The sequence below is a fragment of the Peromyscus leucopus genome, chromosome 7, assembly GCF_004664715.2.
Source record: "Peromyscus leucopus breed LL Stock chromosome 7, UCI_PerLeu_2.1, whole genome shotgun sequence".
Taxonomy (NCBI): Eukaryota; Metazoa; Chordata; class Mammalia; order Rodentia; family Cricetidae; genus Peromyscus; species Peromyscus leucopus.
Window position 1 is genome coordinate 100,035,136 of NC_051069.1, and position 12,605 is coordinate 100,047,740.

The 12,605-nt window shown below is 45.6% G+C and overlaps 1 protein-coding gene across 1 annotated transcript in view; it reads right to left on the reverse strand.

Annotated features, from left to right (window-relative positions):
- The window catches only part of Stac (SH3 and cysteine rich domain), a 127,855-nt gene extending 123,628 nt beyond the window's left edge, over positions 1 to 4,227 (reverse strand). The window contains exon 1 of the mRNA XM_028895202.2: positions 3,864 to 4,227. Coding sequence (XP_028751035.1) covers positions 3,864 to 3,974 — 111 coding nt within the window. The 5' untranslated portion in view covers positions 3,975 to 4,227. The remainder of the gene's footprint in view (positions 1 to 3,863) is intronic.
- Positions 4,228 to 12,605: the final 8,378 nt, after the last annotated feature.

The following is a 12,605-nucleotide window of genomic DNA, read 5'->3' on the forward strand; positions in this document are numbered from 1 at the left end:
AAACCAGAGTAAACCCTCAGGTGTCATTCTCAGGAGCTATCCACCATACTTTTTGAGGCTGAGTCTCTCTGGTCTAGAATATGCCAAGTAGGTTAGACCGGCTGGCCCATGAGATCTACAGATCTGCGAGCTTTGCCTCCCTAGCGCTTAGGATTACAAGCAAGCACCACTGTGCTTAGCTTTTTTAAGGAAGGTTTTGGGGATCAAACTTGGGACTTCATGTTTGTGTGGCAAACACTTTACTAATAAAACTGCCTCCCCAGTCCCATTTCTTAAGAAGACATGACTGGGTTGACAAGATGGCTCAGTGGATGAAAGCATTTGCTTCTAAGCCTGACTATCTGAGTTCGATCCCCAGAACCCATGTGGTGGAAGGACAGCCTGACTCCAAAAGGTTGTCCTCTGGTCTCCACACACATGCCATGGTATGTGCACTCCTACAAGAGTTTGTGCATACACATAAACAAACAAACAAACAAGCAAATAAATAAATAAGTAGCTATAATGAAAAGGCTATAAGCAGGTGTGATGATATGTGTTCATAATCCTAGACAAAAGGAATAGATGAGGATGAAGAAAAAGAGGAGGAGGAGGAGGAGGAGGAGGAGGAGGAGGAGGATATGGAAGACATAATGTGTTGCCAGTGACCTCTCAGTGAAGTTCTGATCTCTAGGATGTCAGGAGAAAGGGCCAATATAAGCAATGCATGAACAAGAGATAGGTAAAGATCAAAAGTCCTGACTCCAAGGCCCAGTTGCTCAGGTCTTGCTCTTGCCACTCAAGGAGATGCATGACCTTGAGTTTGAGTAGGTCTCCTATCTTTCCAGAGCTTCCCATTGCTCTATCTGTGAAATGGATGTAACAGTAGAGTCTTCTAGAGTTGAAGATTGGGGTTGTACCTGACTACAGGGAACATTTTAGCGGACACTCACCATTGTCATTGCCACTACGTAAGCATAGAAATTGATGAAATCAGGTAAGGCAGAGAACACAGTGTTGTCTGAGCTTGCTTCTGGACTGTCAATCAATGGGTGTTTTTTTTTTTTTTTTCTTTATTTTTCCCTTGGACTTTTCTAATAGCTAGTACTTGTTACTCTTATATTTAGAAATTCTCTTTCTCTTGTCTTTGTCTCTCTTTCTTGAGACCAGGTTTCATGCTATAGTCTTCCTGCTTCTGCTTCTCAATTGCTAGGATTAAAGGCCCATGGCCAGCTAAAATATATCTCTTAAAAGTAATTTTAAAAGTCTTTGAGGGCCAGTGAAATGGCTCAGTGGATGAAAGCACTTGCTTTAAGCCTGAGTGTGATCCCTGGGTTCTACGTCGTGGAAGAAGAGACCTGACTCCTGCAAGTTGCCTTCTGGCCTCCACACAAACACTGTAGCAAGCTCATGTTCACACATACATTAAATTAATAAATATGTGTGATGAGAAATTAAACAAATACATGAACAAAAAATATTTTCAGAGAAATTTCAATGCCCAGTAAGACCTCCACTATGCATCTTCCAGATGATATTTAAAAAAAAATGTGTTTAACTGCCATATCATAATTGTGTTACATTATGGAGTACATGTGATATTTTTGATATATGGATCTGGAATTTAGTATAGCTGATAAACATGTCCATCACTTAGTTTACTTGACATTTTTTTGGGATGTATTTGAAATCTTTTTGCTTATATTGGAATGTGCCATTTGGACCCACGCAGCTGCTTCCTGGAAGAGTTCAGTCGAGAGCCATCCCTGCTCTGCCTGCACCTTCCCAGTAGGTTCTGTCTCTCTCTCTCTCTCTCTCTCTCTCTCTCTCTCTCTCTCTCTCTCTCTCTGGTTTTTTGAGACAGGGCTTCTCTGTGTAGCTTTGCGCCTTTTCCTGGAACTCACTTGGTAGCCCAGGCTGGCCTCGAACTCACAGAGATCCACCTGGCTCTGCCTCCCGAGTGCTGGGATTAAAGGCATGCAACGCCACTGCCCAGCTCAGCAGGCTCTCTTTAGGGCGTAGAGCCTCTTAAAGTCCAGTGATGTTCACTGTGCACACTGATGGTCTCACAGCTCCTGTTCTAAGCCATCTGCCCCTCCCCACTGCTCCTCCATGTCAGCAGGCCAACCTCTTTTGAGGGAAGTGAACCCCCTCGATCCAGTTAGGAATAGCACCATTTGGTATCTAGTTTTTTAGAGTCTGCTCTGTAGAGCTCATGTCCACTGGCTAGTAGGATGCCTAAACCACAGTGGCAAACTGAGACACACAATAGGCACATAGATGACTTAGAAAAATGGACGTCTACAGACCTGAAATCGTAAGCCGGATAAATTGGTGGGTAATTACAGGCATTACATAGAAGGCTTTTGCTTTGCCAAATGATTTACATGAGGACATTTATAAATAGCAAGCCCATGCTGTGTGTTTGAATCATGCTGCTGTTTTACCCAAAGGCTAAGATCTTTCTAGAACACACCTATTCCAGGATGGCAGGCCCAATGCAAAGTTTACAAAACAAACACTTGGACTCTTGCGCTGAGTTATGCCATCTACAGAGTTCTAGATCACCTCTGAAACGTAGCTGGCCCTTGGCCTCTCTAGGACTGGTGGTCAATGGTTGACAAGAATGAGTCCCATTGGGTTCCAGGTAGAAGAGAGGTGCTATGCACAGAGAACCTGCTTTGGAAAGGACCATCTAGTGTGGTGGATCCCGTTTCCCTAGCTCACACAGGGACAGGGTAAGTTAGGTAATCTTAACCTCTTCCTCAAATGGTCTTGTCTGCCTTTCCAACTGGATTCTAGAGAAGTTGCCACTAGTGTCCAGATGAGATAGCCAGGAATTAAATTGGGGCAAAGATTTTGGTCTTAGACCGCCATCTCTGATGGTAACTATTGACACTGCAAGTGCACAGTACCAGCATCGCGCCCATCACCAGTACCTCTTGAGCTGGGATGCCATTCAAGGTTGCACAGCAGGACCACAGGGTCCCACTTATCCTCACTCTTGTCTGACCTCTAAACTGGCATCCCTTTGCAACATAGGGAGCACTCCCTCTCTCCCCCACAATGCCCCAGGTCCTCACAAAGACCCGTGCACTGCCACGAGCCTTCCACTTAAAGGACTCTATGAAACTAACTGCAACTCCATCTTACGAGGTTTACTTTCCCGGCGGGGTTGCCATTTGGCTCTGCACAGTTAAGCAGCCACGCTTTACTTGGTTCTCTTCCAATTTTTCCAAACATGTGCCTGGCACCCACGCAAGTTTCAGAGGAAATATAAATGTGACAGAAGACGTGCTGCGGGCTTGGTTTTGTGTATATGTGTTAGTGTGACTCTTAAAATGACAAGTGTTAAGTTCTACAGAGTAGCAACTTCTACCAGGGGAAAACTAACTTTCTTACAATCCCAGTTACTTCTCTTCGCCTCATGTATTTCTTTAAACTCTTGGTATCTGAAGTTAGGGAAGCACCCTAGTAAGCAAAGGGTCCCTGAGACCCCAGGATGAGGCACACTTTGTGGGCTCAGTGCCCAAGCTTTCTAAAGGAATATCCTCAGGCTGTCTCAGTCTTTCTGTCCCCAGAAGCTACCAGTACCCACCCACACTGGGGACACAAGCAGGTTTAGGGGCACACATCATCCTAACTCCCTCTCCAGCCTAGGGAAGCCATCTGGGCACGGGGTAAGGGTGAAGTGCCTGGGCTCCTAAGGCAGAAACCCTGCAAAGGTTTGTGTTTGTGGGCAGCTGGCTTAGCATGAGAAGCAACGGGTCCTGCTGGTCCCAGGTCACTGGGCATGTGTCCCAGCTCCCCTGGCACCGGACCCCAAAGGAAAGGTGACAGAGGGAGAGGGGACTTGGTGTTTCCCCAGGGCAGGCGCACGGTACCTTGGATTCCAGGCTGCTGGTGGACGCAGGAGAGGGCGGCTGCTCTGTGCCGGTTGCCTCCCCGGTCAGCCCGTCCCTGCTGTCCTCGCGGGCTCCACTCGGAGGGATCATCCTGGCGGCGGGAATGGTGTTGGGCTCCTGCGGGGAACCGCAGGCTCGCTTGCCTTTGCGCTCCCTCAGTGCCGGGTCCCTGGGTTGTCCATCCCGCCAGGCAGCGGCGTGCGCCCTGGGGCCTGGCCTGGCCGGGTCCTGCCCACCTCCCGGGCCTCCGCCCCGCCCCGCGCAGCGCCCGCGGCCACCTCGCCCGAGATCGCGAGCGTCGTGACTGCCGCCCACCGCAGCAGGCGGGTGGGCCCAGGCTGGCCCCCTGGAGGACAGGAGGCGGCGGCTTGGGGCGGGGCTGCGTGGTTTCGTGTGGGGGAACCCAGGGCGGGCGGGGGCCGCGCCCACCCCGACAGTGCCGGAGATCCGTGCAGAGTCTGGTGATGTTCTAAGAGCAATTGCTCAGGAAACCCCTAAGAACAGAAAGCTAGTACAAACAAGTGCTACGGGCCACTTTCAGCAACCCCCTCATCCCTGGCCCTGAAAGTGAAGAGAGATGTGGTGGCACTTAGCTTAATTTATAGTTCAGTGACAGCAGGGACCAGTGTGGGCGTCCTCTGACCTGTGGGCACTGCAATTTCCAATGTTCCGCTTTGATCTAAATCAGGCAGATAATACACTTGGTGTATTGACACCTGGTCCCCAGTTTCTCCCGCTGAGCCTCACAGGCTCACTATGGGTTTGGCACTGTCACTTCCATTTATAGACGAGGAAACCGAGGTTTGAACCCGGTTGCTTGAAGTCCTTCAGTCAGCTATAAATGGCAGAGCTGGGACTTGGGAGTGATTGGGGATTTTCAAATCCTTGCCATTTGGACTGTGGAGCCTGAAAGCTAAGCCAGGCTTAGAAGTGAAGAGGAAACCCCGGGCTGCGGGGCTGTGCTTGTGTTTAAGACCTGCTTAGATCGGTGAACTGAACTGCTTTACTGGATCTCTTGGCAACAGACACTGAGCATCACTGGACCGAGGCACAGAGGATCCGGTTTGTCTTACAAACACGACAGAGTATGTAGCCCAAGGGAATACTCCTAAATTTATAAAAGCCTTTCCAAAATCAGTACAAAAATCCCTCCGTATTTTTATCTCTTTAAAAAATTAAATTTGTCACTTGTAGTTAGAATATAGAGTAACGGGGCTCTTAGTGATTTTTTGTATGTGCATATAGGGCCTCATTCCTGTTCACTCTCCTTTGTGATCCTCCTCCAGCTCACCTCCAAAATCACCAATGTCACCCAGGAGGCTGATGTGGGAAGGCCCCCCTGGGATAAGCTACAAGTTCTAGACTAGCCAGGGCTACAGAGTAACAACCTGTCTCAAAACGTAAAACAAATCGAAACAAGAACAAAAACAACCCTAAGACCAAACAAACCCCACAAACTCCGCTGTGACCCAGCCCAGCCCTTTTGGTTAACCTCAAAGGCCTCAGGTGTTCCTCCATGAAACACTGTGCTGGATGGGGATGAAGTTCTCACAAGCCGGGCATCACACCAACCACCAGCTTTAGGCACAGCACAGAGGACACAGCACTGTATAGACGATCGGATCTTAGGCGGTGCCTGCTTTGTGAGAGATTATTTACTAGAAACTGCTACAGCGTGAAGAAACCGTCAGTGAAGCCTCCACTTCTGGGTGTGAAAAGTGAGTGAATGAGAGAGAGAGAGAGAGAGAGAGAGAGAGAGAGAGAGAGAGAGAGAGAGACAGACAGACAGACAGACAGACAGACAGACATAGAGAGAAAAATCAATTCACACACTCATGCACACTCACACAGAGTTAACCAACTGTGATGAGGGACAGTATAGGACTCAGCAAATATGTGTAGATGTGAGGCCTGAACGAATACAGGAAGGGCCAAGGGAATATCCCTCGGAAGTAAAACTTCTAGGGTCCTCAAGACCTATGCCTTAGGGAAATAGCATACCCTGGCTTACAATAAGAAATCATTCTTTAGGTTTTGTTTTGTTTTCTTTTTTTAGAATTGAAGATGCTACCCCTTGCTCCCCACCCCTCATCCCCCAAGTTTTTGTTTTGTTTTGTTTTGTTTTTTGAGACAGGGTTTCTTTGTGTAGCTTTGGAGCCTGTCCTGGAACTCTCTCAGTAGACCAGGCTGGCCTCAAACTCACAGGGACCTGCCTGGCTCTGCCTCCCGAGTGCTGGAATTAAAAGTGTGTGCCACCACCGCCTGGTGCTGCCTCTTGTTTTAAAATGCTCAGCTATAGTTATCAATAGGATTAAGCGAATGATACAGGAAATACTGTCTTCTGATGGAAACAGCATTTGGTGCTGAGGTTCAAACCCTGAGCCCTTGTACCTGTTCAGTAGATACTACACCACTGTGCTCAGCTCCATCTCCTATTCTATTCTTTTTCTTTTGAGGTAGACTGTCAGCAAACTGATGAAGAATAAGAGAAGTTAGCCAGATCACAAAAGAATTCACTAGAGAAAAACACAAGAACAAAGATTTGATTTTGTCCTGGCGTTAATGGCCTTTTGCCTCAGCCTTACGAGAAGGCAGGACTCTAGGTCTTGGGATTGTAGGAAAGCTGCCTCCTTGGATCTGACCTTTGGTCTACTAACAGAAACTGTAGCTCTGGTGCCTGGGGAGATCGGTCAGTTGGGAAAGTGCTTAATGCATGAGTACCTGAGTTCGATACCCATAACCCATGAAAAAGGTGGGACTAGTGACCCACACTTGTAGTGCTAGTGATTAGGAGGTGAGAAGTAGAAATAAGCAGATCCCTAGAGCTTGCTGATTGGCTAGCCATGCCTACTTGGTGGAGTTCCAGGCCAGTAAAGACCTTGTCTTAAACAAAAGATGGAAGACAACTGAGAAATGACACCCACAGTTGTTCTTTGATCTACACACACACACACACACACACACACACACACACACACACACATGCACACAGAGACAGACAAACAGACAGACAGATACACACACATACACACACACACACACACACACACAGAGAGAGAGAGAGAGAGAGAGAGAGAGAGAGAGAGAGAGAGAGAGAGAAACACATACAGAGACAGAGGGAGAGAGAGAGGGAGGGAGATCCTATGTCTTATAAGTAATAGTTGCCTATGGCTTCTCAAACAAAATCAAATCTTTGTTCTTGTGTTTTTCTCTAATGAGTTTTTCTCATCCCATTTTTTTGTTACCTATTATTCTTCAATATATATCTACAATGGTTTACTACTCTCTGCAGTCTCCCTCTTTAGCCCATTTATCTCACTTATGCTTCCAAATCAGTGCCATGTTGCCATGGTACCCTTCTCTAAGCAATCAATGGCAAAGTGGGCTGTCCTCTGACCAGGTGTCTAAGTTAGGGTCTCTATTGCTGTGAAGAGACACCATGACCATGGCGACTATTACAAAGGAAAACATTTCATTAAGGTGGTGGCTTGCAGGTTCAGAGGTTTAGTCAATTATCATCATGGTGGGAGCATGGGGCCTGGGAGTATGGTAGCACGTAGGCAGAAATGGTGCTGGAGAATTCTACATCTTGATCCAAAGGCAACAGGAAGTGGTCTGTCTCACTGGATGTGGCTTGAGCACATACGAGACCTCAAAACCTGCTTCCACAGTGACATGTATTCTTCAACAAGACCACATCTCCTAATAGTGTCACTCCCCTTGGGGACCATTTTCTTTCAAACCACCACACTGGGTGAGGATTGATGCTAGGGTAGGAACAGTACCCTGTTCTCTTGTTTCTCCAGCTGCTAGACACCCTGATGGTTACAAGGATGCTGGCCATATAGTCATGAGCTCTAAAATAGCCTGGTGTTGGTAACCTCATGTCTCTCCCTTGAAGGAACAGAGGCTCCAGAATACATATGGATTTATACTTTGATTTATTTAAAATCAAATAAGCTCAACCTGAAGGATTTTACCTTTATTGGCTCAGAAGAGTCACTGATGTCCATGACTGTGGGACTCTGTTCTAGTTTGTGTGTCTGTTGCTATGATAAAAGACTGACCAAAAGAATTTACTAGGCTTATAAGTTATAGTCCATCATCAGGGAATGCAAGGCAGGACCTCAAAGTGGGAACCTGGAGTCAGGAACTGAAACTGAGACATTGCTTACTGACTTGCCCACTAGCTTGCTCAGCTGTCTTTCATGCATAACCCAGGCTCATCTGCCTAGGGATGATCATTCCCATATCAATTACCAACTAAGAAGATGCCAAAGACATGGCCACAGGCCAGTTTGATCCTGGCAATTCTTTAACTGAGATTCCTTTCCCCCAAATGACTCTATTTGTGTGAAGTTAACAGCTGAAGCTAAATTTGATAAGCTCACTGACTTCCATAGGGGTAAAGGATAGTCCAAAGGGGGAGTTGCATTCATATCCTCTCTCTGGGGGCAGGCATGGCATGACCAGAGTGAGCCTGGACTGAGTTTGTTGTTGTGGGCTCCTGGCACACATGAAGGAGCTGCATCTGAGGCAGGAGTTGAAAGTGCTGCTGCTTCTGGTCTTGGATGGCTTTATCTGCTTCCAAATCCTACAGTGACTACAGTACCACATTTGTCACAGAGGATTCCTGGACCCAGTATTGTGGGGACACGGATACAATGGTGGCAATGCCTACAGGACAGTGATGACCAATGGGAGTGCGAGTGTGTTGCCAAACCACAGAGTAGTTCTCCGTGACTCCTGCTGAGCATGATGTCCCTGTTCTGCATGGCATTATCTAAGATCTTCTCTTAGACTGTGCTGGGTTATTTTTGTCAAGATGTTGCAAGTTGAAGTCATCTGGGAAGAGGGAACCTCAGCTGAGGAGTTTTCCCCAATAGATTGGCCAGTGAGTGTGCATATGGGGTCATTTTCTTGATCCACGGTGTTGAAATTCCCACCCCTTTATGGGTAGTGCCACCACTAGGCTGGTAGACTTGAGTTATATAAGAGAGCAAGCTGAGCAAACCACAAGGAACAAGCCATTGAGCAGCACTCCTCCATGGTCTATGCTTCAGTTCCTGCCTCCAGATTCTTGCCTTGAGTTCTGCCCTGGCTTCCCTTAATGATGGACTATGATTGGGACATGTGAGCCAAATGAACTCTTTCTTTCCCATGTTGTAGAAAACTAGGTGGGACACACCCCTTCCACTATTAGCAACACTGGAGTGGGACTTCACAGAAGCCTATAAGACATGCATTAGGAGCTATGGTGACATTTTAGCTGTGGCTGCTGAGTTAGTTACCTTACTTCTTCTTCTTCTTCTTCTTCTTCTTCTTCTTCTTCTTCTTCTTCTTCTTCTTCTTCTTCTTTTTTTTTTTTTCATTTTTTGGTTTTTCGAGACAGGGTTCTCTATGTAGCTTTGCGCCTTTCCTGGAACTCACTTGGTAGCCCAGGCTGGCCTCGAACTAACATAGATCCGCCTGCCTCTGCCTCCCAAGTGCTGGGATGCGCCATCACTGCCTGGCTGAGTTACCTTTCTTCTATTGCAAGCTCACAGGTTCAGGGAAGAAAGGCTGTACACGGTTATTCCAAGTCTCAACTTTTCAACAGGACCCTAAGGTGTCTGAATTCCCCATATGATTCTTGTCACTCTGGTAGCTGGATGAAGATATAACCAACAGATGTCTAGAGTGGTCGGAACTTTGTCTGCGCAGACTTGACTGGGAGCCCTCCCTCCTGCTTCATATGCTTGTCTGTTAATTTATAGCAAGGTCAGAGCCCTCTTCCTAACCATACGTATTTCTATTTTTTGCAGTGAGAACTGTGGAGCACCTAGGACGCCATGCTCCTGTCTTCTCCCATCACTTTGCTCTGAGTTTGGGTTCAGACTCTGTTTTCATTCTATGACTTTTGACTTTTGTAGCAGGAATCTTAAAAGTTCTTATTAATAAATCAAACCTGAGGCAGTTATTGGGTGATACTGGAAGTCAGAGAGACAGAACAAACACAGCTATTTCACCTTGCGATTCCTCAGCTGGTCTGTTTCCTCAGACTGGAAGCTTCTGTGTCCTCATCCCGTTGGCTCTCAGCTGAACTGCTGCTGGAAAGCCTGAAGCTTAACAGCCAATGCTTAACCAGCCAAATGCTTCTAGTTTCTGTCTCACGCCTTATATATCTTTCTGCTTTCTACCACACTCCTGATTAAGGCTGCTTTCTGGATTAGGTGTGTGTCACATGCTTGCTTTTTCAATTGCTTGAATCACAGAGATGCAGAGGATTTGTGTCTCTGGAATACTAGGATTAAAGGCGTGTGCTATCACTGCCTAACTAGTGGCTTTTCTGTTCTCTGACCACAGATAAGTTTATTAAGTACACAATTTTGGGAACACAATACCACCACAACTTCTTCAGATCTATTTGGTTAAAAAAAAAAGGAAAGAAAAGACAGGATGACTGCTTGCAAAAGCAGCCATGCTTATTAAGACTATAAATGTGTGCAAAAGAAAAAGGAACATGGAAGATCATTGGGATGCTTAGAGAATCAGCTGCTGACTAGAGCAAAGGAGAGCCACTCAAGGAAGGGCTGGTTCTCAGTACCCACTGAGCCTAATTTCTTCATTTGAAATAAAGTAATAGAGATAATAGGCTCATTGTGGAGGTTTTTTTTTTTCTGGAGCTGAGGATCGAACCCAGGGCCTTGTGCTTGCTAGGCAAGGGCTCTACCATTGAGCTAAATCCCCAACCCCAATTGTGGAGTTTTTGTAAGCATTTAATATTTAGTCATAACATGACCTGATAATATTATCTTCCTTGTCATCACCATGACATCATCAGCACCATCACCATGACATCATCACCATCATCATTGCCATCACTGTCACCAATCTATCTCACAATCATCAATCACCATCATTATCAGCTTCAACATCATCATTTTCACTAGCTGTATGACTTTGCAATTAGTTTGATTTGGGCTGACTGTTCATTGTTCATATCTATGGTACCACCCTAAAATTAATAGTTCCTGTGTGGGGAGCAAAGAAATGGTGTTTATTTAAAATTTCCTGCATGTAAAGTGAACTCATCTTTTGAAATTTAATCCATTAGCATGCAGTTAACATTTAGCTGTACATAGTCTTTCGTCTTATAAGTTCTGAGTTTAAGAGTCATAGGATCCAGTCCAGCCTGGTCTTTGTGCTCATCAGAAAACATGTGGTGCACTCTATTTCCAAACATCAGTGCCTTATCACAGTGGCTAAGCTGTTCCCACAGCCAGGACTTTGGGTTTGGGGTCCATGGACTTACCTACTATCTGAAAATACTTTTTTTTTTAACCTTCAAAAACATTTACTTCTTCTGTGTGCATGCACCCATAAATGTGCATGGGTGCATGAGTGCCATGGAACATGTATGAGGTCAGGGGACAACTTGCAAGAGCCATTTCTCTCTTTTCACTGAGTGGGTCCCGGGATGGAACTCAGGTCATAAGACTGATGGCAAGAACCTTTCCCCACTGAACCATCTAGTTGGTTCCTGTTTCTTTTCTTGTTTGATATCTTCTAGAGTATAAGTCCCACGGTATCGAAGGCCTTCCATCTCCTCTTCATGTGTCCTTGATGCTTAAATGTTCAAGTGACAGGAAGTGCTTATTAAATGAATGAGCAGATAAATGAGAAAATGTCAGCACTGGAGAGAAACTTACAAGAGCTAATGAAAAACAGTCTGTAGAGGGAGAAAAATCAAGCCCAGAATTTCACTAAGTGGATCTGTATTAAACTGGCTTCGAATGACTTATCATTATACCCATAGATTATTACATCTCTCAACACTTATCAGAGATGCTTCTACTTGCAGTAGGTAGCAATTAGATATCCACAACTAGTCAAGGTAAATAAGAGAATAAGAGACTGTAGAATACTCAGCCCTAACCAGGACATGTATATCATACTCTCTCCTTCCAAGGCTAGGAGATGGTTGTGGAAGAGAGGGCAGAAAGATTGTAAGAACCAGAGGTAGTGGACAACTATAAAGAAACAGTGTTTTCCATGCACAGGGAATTTGCACATAGGCACTTACAGTGATTATAACAGTATATACAAGACTTGTGCAAACTTAAGCCAGACAAAAATACCAGCATGGAGAGGGGAGGTGGGTACAAAGCCCCACCCCTAGTGGAGGGGCTATCGGCAATTGCTAGTTGCTGGGAGAGTGAGAGTCTGTTTTCTTCAAGAGTGTCTCCCCGAGTTGGTCAACAACATTCCTGTGGAAGGCCACACATCTACAACATTGGAGCTGATGCATTTTTTTTTTTTTTAAAAAAAGGACACAAAGTAGAGTGGGTAGAGAAGGGAACAGATCTGGGGGAAGTTGGGGAGGGGAGTGAGTATGATCAAAACACACTGTAGAAAATTCTCAAACAACTAATGAAGATGAGGGAAAAGGGGACAAAATCAAGCTCAGCTAGAGCTATTACTTGGCTAAGCCAGTTTCTATGGAACAACGAGCCCGTCGGCTCCCTTGCTCATCTTTCACAATGGTTGTCACTTTCTTGACCTCCAGAGTATGACCAAATGATCAACTACATGAGCCTTTTCTCCTAGTTTCAAATTTATTGTGTTATGTAAAACATTCCTGTATATTTTTTATAAATAATAGTTTTATCATTGTTTAATCAGCATTCAAAGGAAATGCTGAAGAATATCAAATGATGTAAAATTCCACTTCCATTTGTT